The 24,225-nt window shown below is 39.5% G+C and overlaps 1 protein-coding gene across 1 annotated transcript in view; it reads left to right on the top strand.

Annotated features, from left to right (window-relative positions):
* The window catches only part of KIAA1549 (KIAA1549 ortholog), a 147,283-nt gene that overhangs the window by 86,160 nt on the left and 36,898 nt on the right, over positions 1-24,225 (top strand). Inside the window, exons 7-10 of the mRNA XM_059816902.1 lie at positions 5,987-6,046; positions 8,595-8,740; positions 16,258-16,435; positions 18,639-18,823. Coding sequence (XP_059672885.1) covers positions 5,987-6,046; positions 8,595-8,740; positions 16,258-16,435; positions 18,639-18,823 — 569 coding nt within the window. The remainder of the gene's footprint in view (positions 1-5,986; positions 6,047-8,594; positions 8,741-16,257; positions 16,436-18,638; positions 18,824-24,225) is intronic.

Here is a 24,225-nt window from a genome sequence, read left to right on the forward strand (position 1 = left end):
TATAGCAGGAGCTCTCCCTGTGTTATCTGTGTGATTATAGTGCCTGGCCAGCAGGGCTGATTCCTGGCTGATGCCAGTGGAGCTCTGTGATAGCTCACATGTTAATGAGAAAGCCATGCAAAGTAGAATGAGTGAGGTCGGGCAGTGCCTTTGGGAAAAGGTCCCACTAGGATTTCTCCTCTTTTCCTGACTACTCTGAGGACTGGCAATGAAGTCATGTAGTTGTTGGCTGTTAGGGCCTGGCAAATTTAGCCTCTGTCAGTACAGTGGCATGTGGCAGCCTGTGGGTGAGATATTTGTGTAACTTTGTTTCTGAAGCTTCAGGAATTGTTTGTTCCTGTTGGCAGTCCTACACAAGCGTGCCAACAGTGTGTTAATTTCATTCCTGCAAATTCCAGCGCAGGCCTCTAGACTTCAAACACAAAATAATTATTCTTCCTCCCCTCAAATCTACCATGTCTTCCAAACACTTCTGAACTTCAAATCCTCAATCCTCCCTTAGTGTAGAAAGGCAGAGTATCTCATCAGTGGTGACTAAGTCCATCATTATACATACTTTATTCCCAGACGCTCATATTTGGAGCTCTTGAAAAATGCTTTTGCTTTGGTGCACATCCCCAGTAGCGGGAATGATGGCAGCCAAACAAGCTGCGTATACACCCTTGCCTTCAATGACCCCAGCTAACTGCTGCCGTAGTTTATTGAATAACTGTTGCCATCAGGGCAGAGCACTTGCCTCAGAGATCTTAGCCAGAGTTTGTTGTTGGTGGTGTTTCTTAGTTTGTTTGACAAAGAAATTTTGAAGACTACCTTCAAATTTGTCTAGACTGAATTTTCAAAAATTTTAATTTTGAATTAAAATAAATAATATACATGCAACAAATCAAATTAGAATAAGTATATTAAATTTTAATTTAGTAATTCAGAATTTTTAGGAAAGGTGAGATCTTCCCAAACTTTGCAATGTAGAAAACATGAGGTTTTGGTGGATATGGTGCCCTAAATCAAGGAGCATCTTGTCAGCATTTGACTTGCATGTTGCTAGAGGAACTCATATTTACTGTAAGTTGAGCCCACTGCAGGACAGCTCATTTTGATTTGAACTTGCCTAGTTTGGTCTCAGTAGTGCTTTGGCACATTTGTAGTCACTGTTTTGGAACACCAGACATGGTGCCATTTGATAAGTCAGCGAAGTGGGAACACAGTTTCTCAGCTTCTTAGTGCTATGGGTTTGTCTGTCAGCAAGCACAATACTGAATGTACCTCATATGCTTCTATAAGCGAAGCAATGACACTTTGTTGTTTTAAGCTGTTCCTGGAGGTTTTTTGCACTGTTGCTGTGACTGTACTTTGAGCCAAAGGATTTTAGATCTTCAGTATTCAGAGCCAGAAATCACGTCCAAAGGCTCAGCAGCATTGGGCAGATGCTTCATGAGACATCTTATTCATCAGTCTAAGGATGACCAACAGCCAGATCTTCAAAGCTACTTTGACAGGAAGATGCCCAAATGTTTTTGTTTTCTAGACCCTGAACTCTCTGCTTTCATGCTCTCCTTAGGTCTACAGAGCAGTCGTAGCAGGGACGGTGGTGTGAAGATCTTCCTTAGATAGGTAGCTGCTTTGCTCTGTGCAAATTAATACGCAGCCTTTGCTTTTCAATGTGTATTTTTTAATTTTGGATATTTATATATTTACATATAATCAATTTACATATGTTACTGTTTATATGTAAATTGTTTGTACATAAATATGAAATGTTCCTTGCTGTACTGTTCTATGCTATTTGTACCTTAGTTATCAGGCATGGTAACAGTTTTTACTCTTGGTGGTGACTTTTTTTTTCCCCTGAGGGGTCTGTATATGATTTTGTAAGTTTTATAGTCTGCATCTGAAGAAAAGGAACTGATTTGTAGGTGAGCTGAGCTATCAGGAGGTTCATGTTGATTCATTCTAAGAAAAAGCTACATGCGTAATATCACAGTATCTCAACATTGAGTGAGACCTTACCTTTGATATCATGAATATGAGCCTAGTTTGAAGGAGTGTATTTGCTCCCTCCCACTTGTTCAATTCACACTGCCTTTCACACACAGTCCTTTCACCGTTCGTTTTTTTTCACATAACTAATACGTACTGTTTATACTCTTAACTGTGTGGGTTGTCCCTGAGCAGTGCATCATTAACAACAGCTTTCTTCCACTCATTTAGGGTCAGTAGTGAAAGTTAGTTTGACAGAATGGACTGTTCTGTGCAGGAATAGGGCTGTTGGAGTGGCCAAGCCTGGAAACTTCCAGGCTTTTTTTCTTTCCTCCACAGACTTCTCGGTGACTTCACCAACATGCTTGTATTCAAATGTTCAGTTTACACCTTCCTGCATGCTTGTTTTGCATTGTCCAGCTTACATCTCATGTTTTAGATTGTAAACTGGTTAGATAGTCATAAACTACATATCAGCAGAAAGAAAACCAAGTCTAGTCACGGTTTCTGGGTGGTAGTTCATTAAAAACAATAGGAAAGAATGTATTTCGTATCTTTTTGGCTGGATGATTTCTCTGAGGACAGGCAAAGGCTAGCTGTGGACTAGATGACGAATATTGGCCTTCATGACCTTGCCCTGAATCAATCTCTTTGGTTTTGTTATGACTTTAAATAGAGGGCATTGCCTTGGGACTTGCTGTTTTTTCAGTGCCATAAGTAGCACTTTGATGGATGGCATCAGAAACAGCGTGGCCAGCAGGAGTAGGGAGGTGATCGTGCCCCTGTACTCGGCGCTGGTGAGGCCGCACCTCAAATACTGTGTTCAGTGTTGGGCCCCTCACTACAAGAAGGACATTGAGGTGCTGGAGCGTGTCCAGAGAAGGGCGACGAAGCTGGTGAGGGGTCTGGAGCACAAGTCTTGTGAGGAGCGGCTGAGGGAGCTGGGGTTGTTTAGCCTGGAGAAGAGGAGGCTGAGGGGAGACCTTATCGCTCTTTACAGTTACCTGACAGGGGCTTGCAGAGAGGTGGGTGTTGGTCTCTTCTCCCAAGTGACTAGTGACAGGACAAGAGGAAATGGCCTCAAGTTGTGCCAGGGGACGTTCAGGCTGGATATTAGGAAAAATGTCTTTACTGAGAGAGTGGTGAAACACTGGAACAGGCTGCCCAGGGAGGTGGTGCAGTCAACATCACTGCAGGTGTTCAAGGAACGTGTGGATGTGGCATTGTGGGACATGATTTAGTGGGCATGGTGATGTTGGGTTGATGGTTGGACTTGATGATCTTACAGGTCTTTTCCAACCTTAATGATTCTGTGATATCTTGTAGATGTTGCAAGGCCAATAGGATAATATAAAATTGTATGATACAGTCCGAAGACTGCAGAAATATTTGGCATTTTTTTTCTGGGTGGATTTTGGATCAGACTTCTAACAGCTACAGTGTTACTATTGTCCACACCCCAATAGTTGCACAGAATCTTATTTTTCAGTTGATGCCTTCTCATTCCAAATATTGCATTCCCTCTATGCTTTCTATTACGGTTCCTCCATTTATCATAAATAAGAATGATCAGTATGGTACTGGTTCTATCATGCATGGTCCCATACATCTCTGTATGAGAGGGTCAGAGACATCCTTGTTTGAGCATCTGGCGAAGGCCATGTTTCCCGAGGGATGTGCTTCAGACTGCTGTCGAGGTTTTTGGGTGACTAGGTGACCCTTTGCTTTCTCAGTCAGCATTGAATCAATGCTGTTATGCGGAATGGTGCTTCAGGGCTGTGTGTTAGAATCTTCTAATGATGATAGCATCTACTTCATTAATGCATCATAGTCATTAGCAGACCAGCTGCAATCTAATAATTGCATTTTGTCTATCCAACTTCCCCCTCAGAATAACAATCAGTCTGTACTGTTTTTAATTGTTAGTTCCAGGGGGCATTAGCAGTCTTGCAGATATGATCTTGCTGCAGTCTGAGACTAGCTGAGCTCAGGATCTGGCCACATATGTGTTGGTGAGACACTTGAGTGACCTATGGAATAAGAGTTGGAGCCTGGATTTTCTGACTTCTGAGCATGGTCTCAGTTGCAGAAGTGTCCGTCATTTCATGTATTCGTCGTCAGGTTTTAGAACCCAGCTTCAGTTGCCAATGATCGTGGCACATCTTCCTTTTCAGTTTCAAGATTTTCTGCTCAAGTTGTTTTATTTTAAATTTCATTAATTCCGTGAAAAGTTTAAGTGAATAGTCATCCAGCAATTTGCATGAATTAAATAATTTTCAAGTACTAATTAGAAAAAGTGTGAAGAGCACATTAAGTATTGAGGCAAAATATGATTTTGATTTAAAAGAAGAAAAAACTCGTGACTGTTAGCCATTCAAAGTTTTAGGGCCATTGGAAGGTTTTTGATTTTCTTATCTTGCTCTTTCCATGCTTTGGAAAAACAACAGGTGCAGTTTAGTTTATGCTTTTTTGTTCAGGTTGTATTTCTAAATTGAAGTAAACAATTGCATGACCAGAGTAAATAGAACTCCAATCTGAAAGCTATGATCGGGAGAATCCTGTAGCAGGATGCCAAAAGTAAATGTGTTTGTTTAAAAGGACTGTGGGGTGCTTTTTGTGTCTATGAGAGTTTTGGAGATTTGATGCATCCTGGTCAGTGTATAGAGGGCCAATGTTTTCCTGTTCAGAATAAAGAACCGTATTCTGATACTCTTCAGAATAATAAGTCACGAAGTATGTCCCAGGTGGTTCTCTTGAAGCTAGCGGTGCTGCTATTGATATAAAGGTGGAATAACCAAATTTTCATTTTTTTTCATAGGACTGTTTATAAATCTATGAAAATAAAAGGTACAATGTAACTAGTGATTCTTTTGCTCTTGTCTTAACAAAAAATCCGTAAGTTTTTAAGCTGACAGAGGTCAGCTACTCTACAAATCATTGCATAATTAAATTAGGAAAATGGTAATTTTCTATTTCTCTGAAACATGCAATAGTGGCAAACTATTCTACAAGTGAAGACAGGACATCTTTACTCTAAATTGATCTAGCATGGACCAGGTCATTTAATTGTTATGTGCCGCATTCTTTCTATCCATTAAATGGTTTAAAAATTAACCTTTGTATAATGCTTAGTAAACTGTATCTGCATTAAATATTTTGAGAAAGTTAAGACCATTCCTTTTTCTTATTGCCATAGTGAAGCTTAAGACTTCCCTTGAGGAAACTGTTGGCCCAGCCCCCATCTTCACATGTTTCCCAACATGTCTTTACTGCTCTCCAGTGGAAACCTTGGGAAAAAATCTTATCCCTACTGAAGTCAGTGGAAATAGACTTTACTTACTTCGCTGGGGCAAGGATTTCACTCTGGAGCAGAGCTTTTTTGGAAGAATTGAGAAATTTAGAAAATGTGGAGCCACCAAACCAAACACAAAAGCTGTGAGATTTTTCCATAGCAATGTTTCTACATGCATTTATTTGTGATTTTTGTTAAAAAAAAAAAAAAAAAAATTATCAGGGTGGTGTTTTAAATGCTTTCCCTTGCACAAGTCTGAAACACAAACCAGATACATTTAGTTTTCTACTTTACATTTGGTGTTTCCGTGTAGTTTCTGCTTCAAAGAAGGTCTTATTTTCATTGAGACACTCATGAGTTGCCTCATTGCCCTTTGAGCAAAAGCCTGATACTGCAGTTAGCTCAGTAAGAGTCACAATTCAGACAGTGAGCTTTTAAGTTTCTAGGAGCAATGACCTCAGTACAGAAGCTTGAAATCTTTCAGATAATAAATCTGACTGCTTCAGTTAGCTTCTTTTTGTTCAGAGATGAACTGGGGAGTGTATGTTCAGAGTGCTTTCCTTACCGTTGCGTCTGCATAGCCTCAGGAGTAGTAATACATCTGTGTAAATAAGATGCTTACTGACATTATAAATTATGAAGTGGCTTCTTTTTTGTGTATGTTGTTGAGAATACTGTTCTTACAGATGTTTTTCCTCCATTCTGTTTTTCCCTCAGCCTTTCATTATCCTAAGCTTAATGTGTCTCAGTTGATGAAATCTTCCTGGGTGAGAACAGGTACGTACAGTCTCTGTGAGTAAGTAAGAGTGCAATTATTTTTGTTATCAGGATAACTAGCCTACGTAAATATCGATAGCTTAGGGGTGCTGCATTTTTATGAGGTAGTAACATGCCTGAGCTGAATAAATTCTAAAACCAAAGGCCTGGTGACCTGGAATATCTGGGAAATGTAATTCCCAGGTCTAGAATGAACTACTGCAGTTCCTTGATAATGCACACAAAGTAGTTTTTGTCTATAAAGCAGTTCATTCTTAGTGAGACAACTTACACTGTCAGGCATAAAGTGTCTACTCCGCATGCTGTCACTAATATATCACATGGATTTTTAGGTTTTTATTTTATTTTAAGTGAAAATTAAAATTTTAGTTGTGTGGCACTTCCTACCAAAACATGTCAGAGATAAAACAGATTGAAAATAGATACATTTTGAGTACATGAAAGAGTTTCATCATATTTCATTGATCTCTTCTTATTCATTCACAACAGATCCCTCCCACCCAAGTCTTCTGGATGTTTTATTCTACAATTTGCAGATACGGTTGAGCTGTCCCATTTAGATGCTCAAAGGCTGTTGGGGTTGCCTGCACACTGTAGGTCTTACCTGCTTCTTTTAAGCAGAAAGCCTGAATGGTGGCCAGGGTATGCCTAGCAAACTTGCTGTTAGGGTGCAGATGCCCCACTGGATACATTTTTGTCTTCCCACGACTTTTCCACCTATAGTTCACCAGTAGTATAGACTTACTCTTTTTTCAGGTATCCCTGTCTCCTCTCACCAGTGACCCAGTTTACTTTTTAAGCAGGAAACTAAGTTGCAACTTAATTTCTGAAGCCCACACAGTTTGTTTTAGAGAAGAAAAATGAGTAATTTCAGATCATGCTCGTAATGTGTGAGAAGCTACATGTGTGTCTCCCACATCTAATGTCATCCTTCCTTAGAGATTTATGCTGGCTTTTTTGGTCACACCCCCACCATCTTTTGCTCAGCCTTAGATTCGCTTTGTCTGTTGTTGCTGGAAGTTCCCTTATATCCTGCAGTAAGAAGAGGGTCCTTCCAGCTCAGAAATCATGTCCCTTTGGGTTTTTCTAAACTTCCAGACTGTAAGATTTTCAAAGCCAATTGCAGCACCTTTTTTGCTGCAGAGGGATTTTTTGTAATCCCAGTTCTTGCAGGCAGCCTGGAAAGAGCTAGTGGACTTTGGCTGGGTCAGTCCTTTCAGCCTGTATGTTGTATTGTAAGGGTAATGACTCATGACATAAGAAAATGATAGAATTTATGCACGTAAAGATGAGGTTTTTAATATTGGATTACCCAAATAGATGTGTGTGTATCCCAATAATCATGAAACATTGAGATATGCAGTGTTCTCTGTAGCTGTCCCTCTCAGTTGTAGAATACAGTTCGTGCTATTAATCATAATTCATTGATACTGAAATTCAATACACAGGCAAAACCAGTCTTCTACTTGCTGTATATAATAGCCTTAGGCCACTGTCTATTTATTTTGCTATTTAATTCTGAGATACTTAGTCTGTGATTCAATTTATAAGGCAGATACTGTTGATCTCTGTGAGAAATCATGAAAATGTTTCCTTTTTCTGACATCTGCAGTGGAAATTTTTAAATGGAAAAAGTGGTTTTAATAGTTTTGTTTTAGAAATTAAAACAACTAAAATTATATTTAATTGATGTTATCTAATTGGATGGCTTTTTATTAGCACCACACTTAAAAAAATAAACATGAAAACACTTACTGGAAAAGGGACTTTTAAAAAAATATAAACCATTTTAGTGGAGAGCCTCAGGAATGAAAACTGAATTATTTTACTGCAGTCAGTGGTGAGTTGATTTACTATCCTTTAGGGTCCTTTAATTAGGTCATTTGAACAACTATTGCTCCATTCACTCCACTTTTCTTTTACTGGATGCCATCTTGTTAGTAAAGGTCCACACTTTATTCATGTTTCCTATGTGTTGTTCTTTAGGGATTCCTGTCGGCATTAGCTGCCCCAGTAACCTGGAGTACCCGGGGTTGGGAAGTGAAGTGGGCAGGGCTGCTAACCAGTTTTTTGTGCTATGATTGTCATACTTGTTAACCTATCTTATCTAGGGAAGATGCGCTTGGAATACACAGCTTTGTTTATGTGCTTTTGGTCTGCTGTTTTTTCTCTGTGACAATTTAGACTGAATTGTCTCTTTTATTTGTTTTTGAACAATTCATTGAATGCTCATAAGTTTATATTTTTTTAGAATTGAAACTGTTTCTTCAATATCCTGGGTCTGTCTAGACTGGTTGAGATTCCAAAGATGCCCTCTGCCCTAATTTTTTTTAATTTTTTCTTTTAACCTTTTCCCACCCAATGTCTTCCTTTTCAACATGTAATGTCCAGCTGAACCAGTCAGTATTCCCATATGAATACAGCTGCTCTTGAATTGTCCATGAGATGTCACAGGGTGACTCAAAGCTTGTAACTGAAGTTGCAGAAAAGACACTGAAAGGTTTTACTAATTCGTTTGTGGTCTTGGGTTATTTTCTTTGCAATGTAGTTCTCTTGGGTGTCGTCGACCAGCGAATTCAGGAGGAAGTGTTTCAAGCTGAGATGGAGCGGAAACTAGCTCACCTGTTAAACGAGGCTCTGGCCAGAGGTCGGATATGGAGACGAGCCAGTTTTGCAGGCAGCAACATTGTGCAGGTATTAAGAGCTCAAAGTCAGAGGAAGAAATAAGGGGGAATAAATTAATGAATAAGTTAATATTGTCTGGGTTTTGAGTTGAGAAAGATAACTCAAAAGTATGTAGCACTTTTAGCTAATTGATGATGTTGGTGTTTTGGACATAAAATGCGGTTCTTTGGATACCTTGTTGTCTTTTAAGCTAAATGTAACAAATGGAAAGAACTGAGTATTTTAAGTGGCTACTAAAAAATTCTGGTTATTTCTTAAAAACTATATTGAAATTTATTTTACTAACATCCTATTGTAAAAATTTGCTATCTTGTCTGGCTTACATGAGGTGCCTAGCAAAAGGAGAAAGGATGCTCATCTGAGTCAAAAGGTGCTCTGCTGAACAGTTAGTTCACAGCTCTCTGTGGTGTTTTGGTGGTGGTGCAGAAATATGAAATAGAATCACGTGCAGCTTGATGCAGCAGTAGAGTAGTATATTCTACTGCTTAACTGCTTATTTGTCACAGTACTTCTGGTCACAGGAATGGCTTTCAAGTAAGAATCATTAATTATATCAAATTTTGCACAGATGGCAGCTTCTGCTATCTGGATTCCAGTTTTGTCACAAGTGGAATTATTCACATAATGTCCAGGAAGACTTGTATATTTAGTTTTAAGTTTTAAATTCTCACATGTGTTCTTTCTAGTCAGTTCAACAACCTGAAAGCTGAAATACTTTTTAATGGCTCATCTTTTTAAAAATTACTTTTTCCAGCTAATTCGTCGACAGTTGGTTTACTTCACAGATGCCCTTCTAGTAGTTCAGACCTATTGTCTTTATTTAATTTAATCCTGCAGTTTTTGTTACCACTTACATTTCCAGATGTTGGGATTTTCTTACTTTTGTTTTCCTGTCTCGGAGACATCTGTTTCAGTAATAGAGATTTTATTTTATTTTTCTTTTGTGCAGCTTTGAATTGCTGTAAATAGATGTCTGCTTCAGATCTTCTATTCCCAACACTCTCTTATTGCACTTTGTTCTTTATGCCTCAGTCTACCCTTTGCATATAAATTAAACAAATATTCCTTATGTTGCTAGCAAAGATACCACAGCCTATAAAATGTGTAAGTGTAGATTATGGTTTTTCTATTTTACATAATAAAGCTCAAGTAATTTATTTTTGCACACACAAAATTACAAACAGGTCCTTTCTAGCTAAAGAATACTATTTCAGAAAGTGAAAATACAACATTTTTCTTATGATTTTGTATTACTTACTGGGACATAAGATGAGATCTGCAGCTTATGTTCCAAACAGCTGTGCTGCTCATTTATGCCACTTTAATTAGCACAAAGAGTCTGCAAACTGCTGTCTTTGCGCAGTGGAGGATTCTCTTAGTTATGGTCAACACATCATACCATCCCACATAACACAGGGCTTCTCCAGGTGCTCATATCCAACACTGTTAGATAGGCTTAGCACTGTAATAAAGGAAATGTGGAAAAAGGAAGGCTGAAGGAGATACCTTGCTGCTAGGTGTCTGTGATAGGTGTCCTGCTTTCCTGCACAAGAATGGTAGGTACCATCAGGTACTATAGCTTCTTGGTAGCTTGCTTTGGCAGGATGTTCAGGTGTGCGGTAGATGAGACAGCCTGTTGTGTGCAGCTGGAGTGATGCACGTGGTAGTGGGCTCCTGAGTGCAGGACAATTTCTTTCAAGGATGCTCCCCTGTCAGTTGAGGATCTGTTCCATAGTCATTTGCAATAAACCTTTTAGTTTTACTGCTGCTAATTCTATTCCTCATAGCCAAGTTTATAAGCTGTGTTTGAAGTGGGTTGTATGCATCTGTTTGTGCCTTCAGGGAGAGCTATTAATGTTCTTTGTGCTTTATATTCAGATTTGCCCATATATATTTCTTACACACAAGCCAGTGACTGCTAGGATAGTGAAAGTAAGAACAGAAGCTGCCAGCAACACCAAAGAGTTAGGTACTTTTATTAGCAGGACATGTATATGTCCGTGAAAGACTAGCCATACATTTCACTTGTGCTGAGCCCCTATAGACCTGAGTTTTTCCTGAGGTGAAAGATATTTATAGTGTATTGAAATGTGACATTTCTAAGCTCTGTGGAAAATCAGGACTGTGGGTCAGAAGGTGAAGCAATTAATTGTGAATGTTACTGCAGGTATATTCGTTTCCTTTCGCATACTAAGAAAATAGAAGTGATACCTTGTGAGGTTTAGATTTCATTTCTAAAGGCATGTGTTAGGGTCTAAGAATGTTAAAAATTGCTCTTTAAATCTAGACACTTTGAATAAGAGCTTTGGACTACCTAGGGTGCCCAAATAGCATGCTTTCCCCTCCCGTTTGCCTATCTGTGCTGTTAACAGGTTGCACTCCATAATAAAATAAAAAAGCCTATAACCATTATGTGCAAAAAAATCTCTGAGGCCTCACACCTGACTGTTATCCATGAGATAGTTCCATTGGTTTTTGTGTGATGCTCATATTAATGTTTCACAGAGCAAGTCATATATATGTTTAGTATGTATCTGCTTTTGCTCAAATTGAAGGCATATGTTTAACGTGGTTTGCATTGCATCTGCAGAGGCTAGGCCTTATGCTGTATTTTGTCAATACTTTACTGTAATAACTCAATCCTCATTCACTTTTTGAGGAATTAAATGGCTTAATTGTAGTTTAAAAATACACCAGGAGCTAATGCAAAAATAATTAATCTTCCTTCACTTCAGCGTGCTTGGTCTTTTGAACCTAATAGAAAGCAAAAAGATGATTCTACTAAGTGACGAAAAGAATGATGTTCTGATTTGAAGAGCACATTAGGCCACACTGTAGTTGTCAGGTGTGAGAAAGTAGTAGCTATGAGGGGACCTAATGACTGAATTGAGCTTTTCATTAAGGCAGAGGTTCATTCTCTGGGTTTTCTACAACAGCTTATGTGTCCCTCCCGAGTGTATAATCTGAGTAAAGGCGTAAAAAGAGTTTTTAGGTTTTTTTAAATCAAGCCTTTGTGGACTGCTGCCGCTTCACCTTTTCCTCAGGGGCATCTTGTCCCTCTGCCCTGGGCAGAGACCGGCCCCTCTGTCAGGCTGCCCGCAGCCTGTTCCTACCTCTGTTTTGGCAAGCCAATTTTTTGGCTGGCCAAGCCTGTGCAAGCCAGCAGAGGAGATTTCCTTAGCATTGCCTTCAGTGTCCTGGCGCTCTCAGTTCACTTACCAGTCTCCCCAGCTCAGCATGAGGAGGGTCCGCCAAAGCGGGTGTTTGGTGCTATGACAAAAAGTGCTGCCCTGTCCAGCTCCAGCTGGAGCCCTTCAAGGAGGAAGGGGGCTGCCTGCAAGCTGCACCATCATTTCCCGTCCTGACACATGTGAGAGCGTTCTCAGACCCAGGGCAGGTTACGTGTGATGCCTGTTTCACATATGTTTTACATTGCGTTGTCTGATGAAGCATTCAGTCCACAGTACAGCTTTGATTTAATTGTCTGGACACTAAAATCCTACTTTTAATAATAAGGCAGAATCTTTTTTGATTATTTTTTTCCCTCGGGGATGAACGTAGTGAAAGAAGGAAAATAATCCTCGTACATGCATTTTGGAGATTGTGTGTGTGCATATTTGCTCCCTTCTAAGTAATGCTTGTGCCCTCTAAACCCTGAACCAGTTCACCCGGGGATTCCTTACCACTGACGGGATTGCGGGCTGGGACACCTCACTGACTGACGCTTTGCAAATGCCTTGTGAGCTTGCCCAGCACCTGGATTTTCCCAATTTAAATTATGAACTAGATTTGGTTACCAAGGCAACTCTGTTCACTGACCTATGATATTCTCTTGAAAACACTTTTAAAATTAAATTTACTGACACCTGAACACAGTTAAGCCTTTACTCTGTGTAGGTTAAATGTGCATCTAGTATCAACAAAGATGGTATCATTTATGTACACAGAAGTTGAATTAGTCTTTTCTTTTTTCTTCCATTTTCTGCCTCCCATGTATTGAAATTCTTGTGTCTCCTCCTCCCTATGTTATCCCTCACTGCCAAAGTATAAGTGTAAAATGCTTAAATGCTTCCTTACACATGGGCCACGTCACTGGATGCTTGGAAAATACCATTTCTGCCTCTGCTTTCATTCTTAGGACTCTGGAGGATAGAGACACCTCTAAAATATGAGACAAAACCAATCTGAAGCTGCACAGAGAGTATAATTTGGAGCAAAATGGCACAAAACTTAGTGTACAGAAATGGTGTAAAAACAAAAATGGGCACAGTGGCTGTGTACCTTAATTTTATAAACGGACTTAAAAACAGTTCGGATCCGGTGTGCCATTTTCTGTGTTGCAGCAAACTCAGAGGTTAGTTTAAAATAAAAAAAGCTTTTTAGTGAACCAGTGTGACAGAGATGAAAACTGAAGTACATATACTGTCATAATTGCAGAGTTACGTACAAGTCTAGTTGTGTCTCATAGTCACCTCAAGAATACCCTGCTTAGCCATCAGCTTTCCCAGAATAGAAATCCATAAACATCTCCCCTTGGATTTGAAATTTTGTCTGCAGCTTCCCTCAGCGTGGTGTAAGCACTCACAAAATACTGTGTATTCAGAAAGAATTATTTCAGATAAAACAGTGGGCTTAGTTCATCAACATCAGCCTGCACTTCCACCCTCCACTGAATTTCTTCATGCTCGTTCCCATGTTCTCTGTACTGTGCCAAAATAGCTCCAGCTACTTCTTCCTATCTCCCCTCTGACTGTTCTCACCCATCCCTGTTCCTCAGCACGGGAGCCATACACTATTAGTTTTAATTCTGTGTTAAAATTGTATTGTTTCAGTTGTGGCAACTTGCACTGGAATCTGTCCCCTTCCTCCCCACTCTTTCTAAAGGCAGCTGTGGAGAAGTTACTTTTTTAACCCTTTTAGCCAATTTCTGACTGTTACCCTGTGTGTATAACACAGATATAATTATAGTACTTTTTGGGTACTCCACAATGCCATAAAATGTATGATGATTCAATTTAAGAATCTTCTAAATTTCTTTGATTCTGTAGCTTTGCTACACACGAGAGGTTTCACAAAATTGAACAAAGAGCCACGCTTTCAGTCCCATGTAGCCTTTCAACTCCCTTGCTCTCCATGTCAGTTAAGTGCTACTTAAGAAGGGTTCATCCATGCTGAAAGCAGATACCGGTCCATATACCCTGCTGCTCTGTGCACTGAGGCCAGGCTGTGGTGACGGCAGCCCAGCTGAAGCAGAAATAGGAAGCTGTGGACATCTGTTAACAAATGATTTATCTGGGTTCTGTAAAACTAGATTCAGCCTTACAGCTGCTGAATATGTGTGTTGAAACCTTATTTATTGATGCTCTTGTTACCTTCAGTCAGTGATTGGTTGCCCCTCAGCTGGTAGAACACTGAATAGAATTCAGGATGAGAAGCGGCATTGGTTAATAGGTTCTGTTGGCAGGTCTTGCTGTGTTTCAGAAATTTGCACGTTTTTCTGCTCTACTTGTAGGTGTTCTGTTTCGTGCATCAAATGTGACTGATGTTGAGCATTATTCTTTGCTTTCAGTTATTTGGCCTAGAAGACTTTCATGACAATTGTCCTTTCTCTTTTTTCCTTTCTTCTTTTTTTACACCTTGCTCTTACCACTCCTGGGAAATGCTTTTTTTAGGACATGTTGAGTCGATGTCCCCAAAGACCAGAACATCATCCCTGTTCAGCTAGAGCACTGCACTGCTTTTCTTCAACATGAATGTTTTGTTGGAAACTAGGAAAGAAAAAAATATAGAGCTTTGCTTTTGTAAGCCTCAGAGATGCAAACATTTGTGTGTTTGCTTTTCTTTAAGTCCATGGGCAGTGTTTGAGATCCTAATTTATTAAATACATACTTCATAGTAAAGGATGACAGTGGTGGAGTCACCATCACTGGAGGCGTTCAAAAAACGTGTAGACGTGGTGCTTCAGGACATGATTTAGTGGGCGTGGTGGTGTTGGGTTGATGGTTGGACTTGATGATCTTACAGGTCTTTTCCAACCTTAGTGATTCTGTGATTCTGTGATAATTCTGAAGGAAACTAAATACATTGCTCTATTTGTGGCAATTCCTTCCAGAGCTCTTCAAACTCTGTTTTACATGATAAAATACCTCCTACTATTTGTTTGGCCTAATTCTAGGTTGAGCTCACCATTACATATCAATGGTTAAACAGAGGAGAGTTATCATATAGAAGATTTAATTTTACAGGAATTCAAAATTGTTTTGTGAGTCTCATATATGTAATGTAGATGTTTGGTTGTTAGAGAGTGTCTACAGGCTTCCTCATAGCATGCATTCTTTTGATTATTAATGTCTTTAGAAGTAGGTAGGAAGAATTGCTTCCCACAGTGTCAAATACATTCCTTCCTGAAGAAAGAGGGATGCCAGGGGGGAGCTGTTTGGAGGATGAAGGTGACTGCAGGTGCTTTCACTGAGGAAAAGCAAACAGTTCTATTTGAAGTTAACAGAATATTTGCCTGTGTAGCTGCTTAACATTTGGAAAAACTGGAACAAAGATGTGTGTGTTATGAATAACAAAGTAAAAGTAGGTACTTAGAGAAGGAAAAGTGCAATCACACTTATCTCTTCAGTAGCTCCTACTAACCAACAAATGCTAAAGGCAGTAGAGGCTTCCAGGGTGACATGGTGTTGGCATCTTAAGAGTGAAAGCAGTTCTCTTAATTCAATACTTTTGTGAAACAAAGGGGAAAAAATGGAAGCCTCAGGTTTGCCATAAAAATGCATTATACAAGGGATTGCTTCCCTGGAAATTTTCCTTTCAGCTACAAAATAGATATTTCTGTAAATTTTTCAGGGTCCTGGAGCACTTGAGTAGTGCTTGTGTAATTAGACACAGATGTATTATTCCAGCAGTGTTGTCTCTTTCCCTGGAAGACTTCCACTCAGAATCTTTTGTGTAAGAATTAGGTGAAAATATCCTGAATTTTAGTTTGGAAGCAAATTATTATTACTGAATATTAGCTCTGTGTATCTACACTTGTCCAGTGTTGACTTAAGATATTCTCAGATGAGAAAACTAGCTTGTCTGTATGTTGCCTTTGCCACATACTGTATTTTGGAGCACTACACATGGCACATCTTCCCATCAGACTTCTCTGCATATTGACAATTTCCAAACTGTACCAGTTCACAGCAGTTACATGGTTAGTATAATGTATTCTTACATGTTAGTATAAAGTATTCTTTGGTGTCACAGATAGAGGGATTTTCTTTAACAGCAATTATATTTCTACATCATAATACAAGGTGGAATCTTTTTTATGCACTACGGGTTGCACACAGTGACAAGACAGATACTGATGCCATCTTGGCAAAGCTGTTCCAAATGTTTCTTCTTAGATAAGTGTCCTTAAGGTCCAGGCCCTGTGAAGGGAAGGGCGGAGAGAGGGTAAGGACTGAAAGACCAAATGTATGGGAGCCCCAAATAAATACAACTTAAAATGTAAAAGCTTTCCAATTTCTTCTCAGATTGTGAACGTGTCACGGTTAGTTGGTGTTGATAACCCTGTGGAGCTGATCTATTTTGTGGAGGACCAAGACGGAGAGAGACTCAGTGCTCTGAAGTGCTCAGACCTGATGAACAGAGTTGATATCCAGCGAGCTGCAATCATCCTTGGATACCGCATTGAAGGCACCGTTGCACAGCGTAAGCCCTATTGAATCCACACTGATGCCAGCAAAAAGAAACAATAAGGGTGACATTAGCTTTGGAGGCTATGGCACTGCACAGTGCCCACTGTTGCAGTGTTTTGTTCTTGGGGTGCTGCAATTTTGACACTCCTGAGGAAATAAATTTTAGCAGTCTTGAAATGCGCTATGTGCTGTGGCTTTGCTTCTTGAAGACTCTGCTGAGCTTGGAATTGCAACAAGGTCCTTAAGTGCAAGCCTCACTGCCTTCACTTTAGTGCTCCTGCTAGAAAAATACTGTGCTAACTAGATATACATTCTTGCCATTTTCATCTCTTTCTGCTAGTCCAATGTTTCTTTACAGCTTATCTTGCCCAGGAGCTTGCACAAAACTCATGATTGTGGGATGGGAGGGTGTCAGAGTGAAATGGGTGTTTCCTTTAGCTGAGTCATGGCAGTGAAGTTTAACACAAATCATTATTTTTTGTTTGTCTGAATTATCGTTTCTGTGAGTGAAACATGTAGGCTAATGCTAATTGGGGCATTTTGGAGGATATAAGCAAAAAGAAACAGTTTATTTCCTTCATTGAGTATGATTGACCTTATTTTTAGTTCTTTTTCCATCAGTAATCTATAAGTAATGTAACCTTTTAATAAAGATAATATAAAAGTAATGTGATCTTTTACTAGATACGCATCAGAATAAACATGACAGGTCATATAAAGTCATATAATGACTTTATTTAGGAAGCTCGGTATATAAATAATTTGCAGTAAGGAGCGAGACAGAAGACCTACTCAAAATTCTGTGTTATGATTAGGAAAGAAACTTGAAAATACTTTAAAACAGTAACAGGCATGTATATGATCTACAAAATACCTCATTGATATGAATGCTTGATTACCTTTTCTGTTTTCTGTGCAATATGAAGGCATGAATTATATTGTACCACAGGGTATTTTGCCAATAGAACTAGCATGTGTATGATTTAAAAAATTCTCTGCAGAAAGAAAAGAAAAAAACCAGTAATAATGGGACCATCTGGATGCATTTCTAAATGTTGTCCCTCATTAAAATGGTTTTAAAGATAGGTCAGTAGCTCATGTACATCTACTTAATGTCTGTTAATGGACTGAAATGCAAAAAAGTTGCAAGTATAAATTCCCTTTACAAAAAATGGTAAGTATTGAACAAACTTCTTGAAGTGTTTATAGCTTATTCTGCATGTTGAAACTTTGACATGTCATTAAAAAGTTCTTTTAAGAGGCATAGAATCATAATTTTTTAAATGTTTCTTCTTATTGGAAGAAACTAGACAAAAAAGGTTATTTTTATAACAGAAAATGTAACGTCATAAATGAGCTGTCAGATGTATAAAAAATAAGAATTATAATATTTTCCTTTAATCTCTAGGTTCACCATTAGAATGGCTATTAATAAAAATTATAAAAATAAGATTGCATAGAGATACTGTTTTTAACGTGAAAACATCATTTTAAGAAAGTGCATCAGTTTGACTAGAAATGTATTACTGCAGTGGTTTTTAGTCCCACATATAACCTCTATGCAAAATAGAGGAAATGAAAGTTTTGTCGATTCTTTCAGTTCACTTTTTACAGGCATTAATGGTTTGATTACACTTTCCAGTAGCTTTTTCTTCTGTTTGGGGCTAAAGGATCTCACACACTGACAATGAAACAGAGAAAGGAGAAAAAGTAATAAGAAATGGGGAACTATACACCTTGGGGAGGAGGGTGCTACTGATTTCAAATTTACTGTGATTATTGATGGGGAAGGTGACAAAATATATAATGTATAACTGAAGAGAAGAGGCACCTGATCATAGTGCTTAAAGCAGGTTACAGGCAATAAGTTTGGAAAGTCCTCACCTTTGTTAGTGGTAAGTCATTTTTCTGGACCCATTTCACTATGTCAGCTCAGTTTTGGGTTACAGAATGATGTGTCAGAAGTGTATTTTCATTAGTAATTTAAGCACAGGTCTTCAGAAGGTAGGCCAGGACAATTCATCACCTGCCCCGTGCTTCCTGAGCATGACATATGTTAACTTAAATGTGGTATGACATTTCCTGTGATGTGCGGCTGATTTCTGATAAATTCCTTAACTACCATTTACAAGAACATAAAAATACGTAACCTTAAAGTGTCCTCATTTAAAAATATATAACCACATAAAATTGCTGTCTTCCTTTTAACTTCACAGCTGTGGAGAAGCTGAAGGAGTCCACCTCAGAGTCACAGAATAGCAATCTATGGATTATTGTTGGTGTGGCAGTCCCAGTTGCTGTGGTGCTCCTGATCGTTATTATTTTATACTGGAAACTTTGTCGAACAGACAAACTGGAGTTTCAGCCAGACACAATGAGCAACATTCAGCAGCGACAGAAGGTAAAAGAGAAAGCTGTGGTGAGAGGAGCTTGACTATTCTGAGCATAAATGAATGTGAGAGTCCAGGGAACACCTAGCATCCTTAAACAGCATATGGAAACACAATTTCAGAGCCTTCTGGTATTAAAAAAAAAAAAAAAAGAGAAAAAAGTCAAATGATAGTTGAAGTCAAGAATCCCATAGTGTTTTATTTGTTCTCCTAGGTATATGATATGGCATTAAATAGATACATCCTTCTGAAGTGTGTGCACTGAGGCTGAAAGGAACCTTTCTTTATCACTTCATTTCAAGGCTTTGGGTAGGACTGAATAAGAGGAAATATACTGAATGTTGAATCACTGACCTTGTTTTCTGCAGAGGGCTGAATTTTTCTGTGGAGAGCTTCTGCTAAACTAATTTGACAGCTAAACCGCACCATCCGTTATACCTCATGCTGGAACTAGAATTTGCTAGAGCCTATCCTTGCTGCTCCACATTCTGCTGGGGCTCTTGTGTCAATGTTGTGAGAGCCTGTTGCAGGACTAGAACTTTAATTAGTGGATCTGCATGAACCTGTGTTGGCTGGAGTGTTGGAGGACTGGGTTAGGATGGTAAGAAATTCAGTAGTCTGTCTTTTTTCCTGCCCAAGTCTGTAAATTAAAAAATATGTGGTCCAGGATTTTCACAAAACATGTATTCAGAGTGAAAAAGTGACTAAAGGGTTACAAATCCTACTTTTCATTTTTACAACTGAAGAGAACTGGTCTGTGTGTCAGAGGTGCTTATTACTGACTGTACCTTCAGAGGCATGATTAAAGGCACAATAATCTGCCTGTACTAATCCTCTGGTACTGTAGTCATGTTCTTGTACTGTCACCCCATGTTCAGTCATACAGTTTTCACCATAACAAGTCTTGTCTGTATACCATGCTCTCTTTCAAGATAATTAATGATGTGAAAGATTAGAGAAGCAGAAAGCAGTTGCACTTCCAAAGCAGTCAGAACAAATCAATAGTAACTTCCACTTGTCTTGCCACTGCAGATTGAGTGTCAGAATTGAGGTCAGCAACAAGTGGTACCCTTTGAACTTCACCCACCAGTACCTTGTTTCACCTGTGCTGTGATAATATGTAACACAGATTTTGATTGAAGAAGTTCCCCACAGTAGTTCAGCTAATTTGAGAAGGGTCACAGAAAAAAAGCGAGAGGGGATTGTTACCCTTGGCACACTATTTCATCACATATGTTTTTGGTACCTTTCTGCTGTCGCAAGCTTTTTGTAAGGAAGCAGTTGGGTTGGGTTGGCTGTAAGGCCAGAAACATCTTTCATAGTTTTACTTTCTTTTGGGAAAATGGCTCAGTTGTTTTTCTCCACTGCTTCCACAGTATTCTTCATTTTAATCATTCATGAGTCAGAAGCCTTGAACTTGTTTGTATGCAAGGCTCATTTCAGTTTGCCTAGGGAGCCTGTCACTTTGCCTTCTTTAGGGAGGTCACTGTAAACAAACTAGGAATAAGCAGTAACGACATCCAATCCATGTGCCAGTGGATGGTTCATATGTTAATGCCAAATGAGGTAAAGCAATAAAGTGTCTTAAATTTTTATCACTTAGCACATTATACAACTGGCAGAATCTACTTTGAAAACCATTTTCCTCCGTTGCCCAAGATCCAGAACAAAACTAGTACTCTGGTTTCCTTATTAGCAGGCTGTCTTTGGGCTTTCTTCATGTCTTCAAACAGTGGGTTGGAATTCCAGGTCAAGATAGGGCATACTTAACAAGCACTGAAGACCCCCAGACAGTCACAACAGCACACAAATGATTAGGGACGTTTGGTCTGGTCTTGCCCTTTAAAATTATTTCTGGTTTTTATACTTCTTATTACAGTAAATGCAAAGAAAATATCAAAGGAATGAAATCATGTGGTCAGCTATCTAGGTCTGTAAATAAACTGTATTTTAAAATAGTCTCAGGCTGCCCCTTCCTCACCCCACCCACAGTTACTTCCATTCCCTCTTTACTGAGCTTGACTTAGGTATCAAAGGAAAGTGAAGGCCTGCACTGCATCTGTAGATGGAAGGATATTTAGGTTAAAGATTTGTGTTTTTCTCTTGGAATCAATATTTCATTGGTAAAAAGCATAAAGATGCATTTATAGTGCTAGCTCTTCTCACTTCCATTAATCTTTAAAAAAAAATTCTTTTAATGTAAATATAGAAATGGAATGTATAAATATCAAAGTATTTCATTAATATATGCATGGCATATCCATACTGGAAATAGAAGACAATTCTTTTCAACCATGTACTAAGTCTACAATGTGTTTCGCACTTGAAAATGTGTGTTGGTTGGAAGATCAGAAACTGAGACACCCTTTTCTCGTTCAGATAAAATAGGATATTATACTGCACTGGTGGATCTCCAGAGGCATCACCAGTCTTTTTTTTCGGTGTGTTTAATTAACTATTTTAACATAGCAGATCAGTGGGCAGCATAATAATCCTAGAATTCACAGTAGCAGCTGATAGCAAATTATGTCACCTGTGACATAAAACAAGGTTGGGAGTGGGGTGAGGGGAAAGCCTGTTTGCTTCATGCTGCTGAGGAAGGACTTTGCCACTAAAAGGCTGGTTCCTTGAAACATCAAGACAGAGGACTTCTGTAACGCATGATAATGCAGATTACATAAGACATAAGTTTTGTAGGAGCTTTTAATTCTCAGTTTAGAGTCCCTCTCACAAATTTGCATTCTTCTCTTCAGAGAGGTGCTTTAAAGACACTACAGATTTTCCTGGATTCTATAGAACCATGTGTCATTCTAGTACCATCTTTTCTTTTTTCCCTCCTTTCACTTAATCACTTAAAGAAGGAGTTTAAAACCAGAATTTTCCTGAAATATTTTTATGTTGTCTGAGTGTATAATCATTTAATCTTTAATTTTAATCTTCTCTATGTAAATTTTTACTCTTACAAAGTAGATACGATTTCTGTGTTCCTATGACCACCATTAAAAGTAAGTCATAAGCTGCATACGCTCACAGTCTATTTTCTGGTGAAGCAGACCAGTACTATTATCTGTTGATACTAAGACCCTACATGTCTTTTGGGTGTGCCCCGAGAGTATGGCTACCTGGGTACACCTCCCTGAGGTAAAGATCACCAGGTAGTTGCGTTACACAACAATTCAATCATACTGGCAAGCATATCATGCCAGCACAGCAAGCCTGCTTTGGTCCCTTATCTGCTCTGTGGACACCCCTTTAGAATGTTTGGGTCACAGTCCCTCACTTGTGACTGTCAATAATAGCGTATTTCCCACTTCAGCAGGCATAGCTGTGTTGAAAAATATTCAGATACTGCGGTGACAAACCCATAGAAGTACCCAAGATTGTATCTATGTTTATGTGCCATAGCAGCCCTGAAGCTGGGCTTGAGTCCAGATTTGCTGTTTATCACAGAATCACTAAGGTTGGAAAAGACCTGTAAGACCACCAAGTCCAACCATCAACCCAACATCACCATGCCCACTAAACCACGTCCCACAAGGCCTTGTCCACATGTTCCTTGAACACCTGCAGTGATGTTGACTGCACCACCTCCCTGGGCAGCCTGTTCCAGTGTTTCACCACTCTCTCAGTAAAGACATTTTTCCTAATATCCAGCCTGAACCTCCCCTGGCACAACTTGAGGCCATTTCCTCTAGTCCTCTCGCTAGTCACTTGGGAGAAGAGACCAATACCCACCTCTCTGCAACCCCCTTTCAGGTAATTGTAGAGAGCGGTAAGGTCTCCCCTCAGCCTCCTCTTCTGCAGACTGAACAACCCCAGTTCCCTCAGCCGCTCCTCATAAGACTTGTGCTCCAGACCCCTCACCAACTTTGTTGCCCTTCTCTGGACACGCTCCAGCACCTCAATGTCTTCTTTGTAGTGAGGGGCCCAACACTGAACACAGCGGCCTCACCAGCGCCGAGTACAGGGGCACGATCACCTCCCTACTCCTGCTGGCCACACTATTTCTGATACAGGCCAGGATGCCGTTGGCCTTCTTGGCCACCTGGGCACACTGCTGGCTCATATTCAGCTGGCTGTCAATCAACACCCCCAGGTCCTTTTCTGTGGGGCATCTTTCCAGCCTATAGCGTTGCATGGGGTTGTTGTGACCCAAGTGCAGGACCCAGCACTTGGCCTTGTTGAACCTCACACAATTGGCCTGGGCCCATCGATCCAGCCTGTCCAGATCCCTCTGCAGAGCCTTCCGACCCTCGAGCAGATCAACACTCCCACCCAACTTGGTGTCATCTGCAAACTTGCTGAGGGAGCACTCAATCCCCTCATCCAGATCATTGATAAATATATTAAACAATTGTCCCCACCCTCAAGGCCAGATCACTCTCAAAGATAATACACATAATAGCAAAGATAATGTTTCTTCTAAGGTGATGACATGGGCAGGGTAGACTGTATTCAGCAAAGGCCTGTTCTGCAGATTGGGTGTATCATGCCACTGTACCAGTTTCTGTTCTCTCCATCTGGCCTACTTTCATCCCAGGATCAGTGTCTTGCAGACAGGATGGTGTAAGCGTCCTTCTTAAAAAGGCTCATAATGATATCTTCTGCAAAGGATATAGAGAGCGCCTGAACTGAAACAATAATAAAGGATGTTTTACTTCTGGATAGTCTCAGAAGTCTGCTACTTCAGTGAATATGAACATAAAAATGTAGGAAAGAAAACTTTTGTGGGAACTGATGCTAACAAAAACAGGTTAAAAGATTAATAAAAAAAATGGCCTTGAAGAGGCTCTGATTAGCTAATCCATCCCTCTGCCTCAAAGCAGGATTAACAATACCTGAAAAATATTAGGTTACCGTTTTCATTCTGGAGATTAGATGGGAAAACATGCTTGATCAAAGCTGTTTGGACCCTTTTTAAACTGGGAGCTAAGGAAGCAGGTCAGAGCAGTGAATTTCTATGCAAGATTCATTGGTCTGTGCAAGGATAATTCTTTTCAAGAGATGGAACTAAGATATTTAAAGGGCCTATCAAGTATTCATGACTTGTTCTGTAAGCCATAGCATCGTACTGGAAATTCACCTTAATGTGATCTGGGTTGTTGCACTGGATAAAGAAGTCTTTGCCTTTGGAAGTAAAAAGATGCATAAGTGACATTTTTAAATTACAGGTTTCTCTCTCTTGCCATTGCCTATATCTACCACAATGTTGTCCCAACCTGAGCTTTTTTTCTTGCAAAGAAGCTGTGTGTTTTGTGGGCAATTGAATTTTTGCCATGAGTTATTTTTCTTCTTCATGAAAAAATGGATAAATGTCTTTAATGTCTAAGCCATCATTCTGCTCTGTACTGGGCTACTGACGTTTTTGTGTGAAAACACTGTCAACCCCTTTCCTTTTCTCCAGAGGACAAAA

Source organism: Gavia stellata, chromosome 4, assembly GCF_030936135.1.
Source record: "Gavia stellata isolate bGavSte3 chromosome 4, bGavSte3.hap2, whole genome shotgun sequence".
NCBI lineage: Eukaryota > Metazoa > Chordata > Aves > Gaviiformes > Gaviidae > Gavia > Gavia stellata.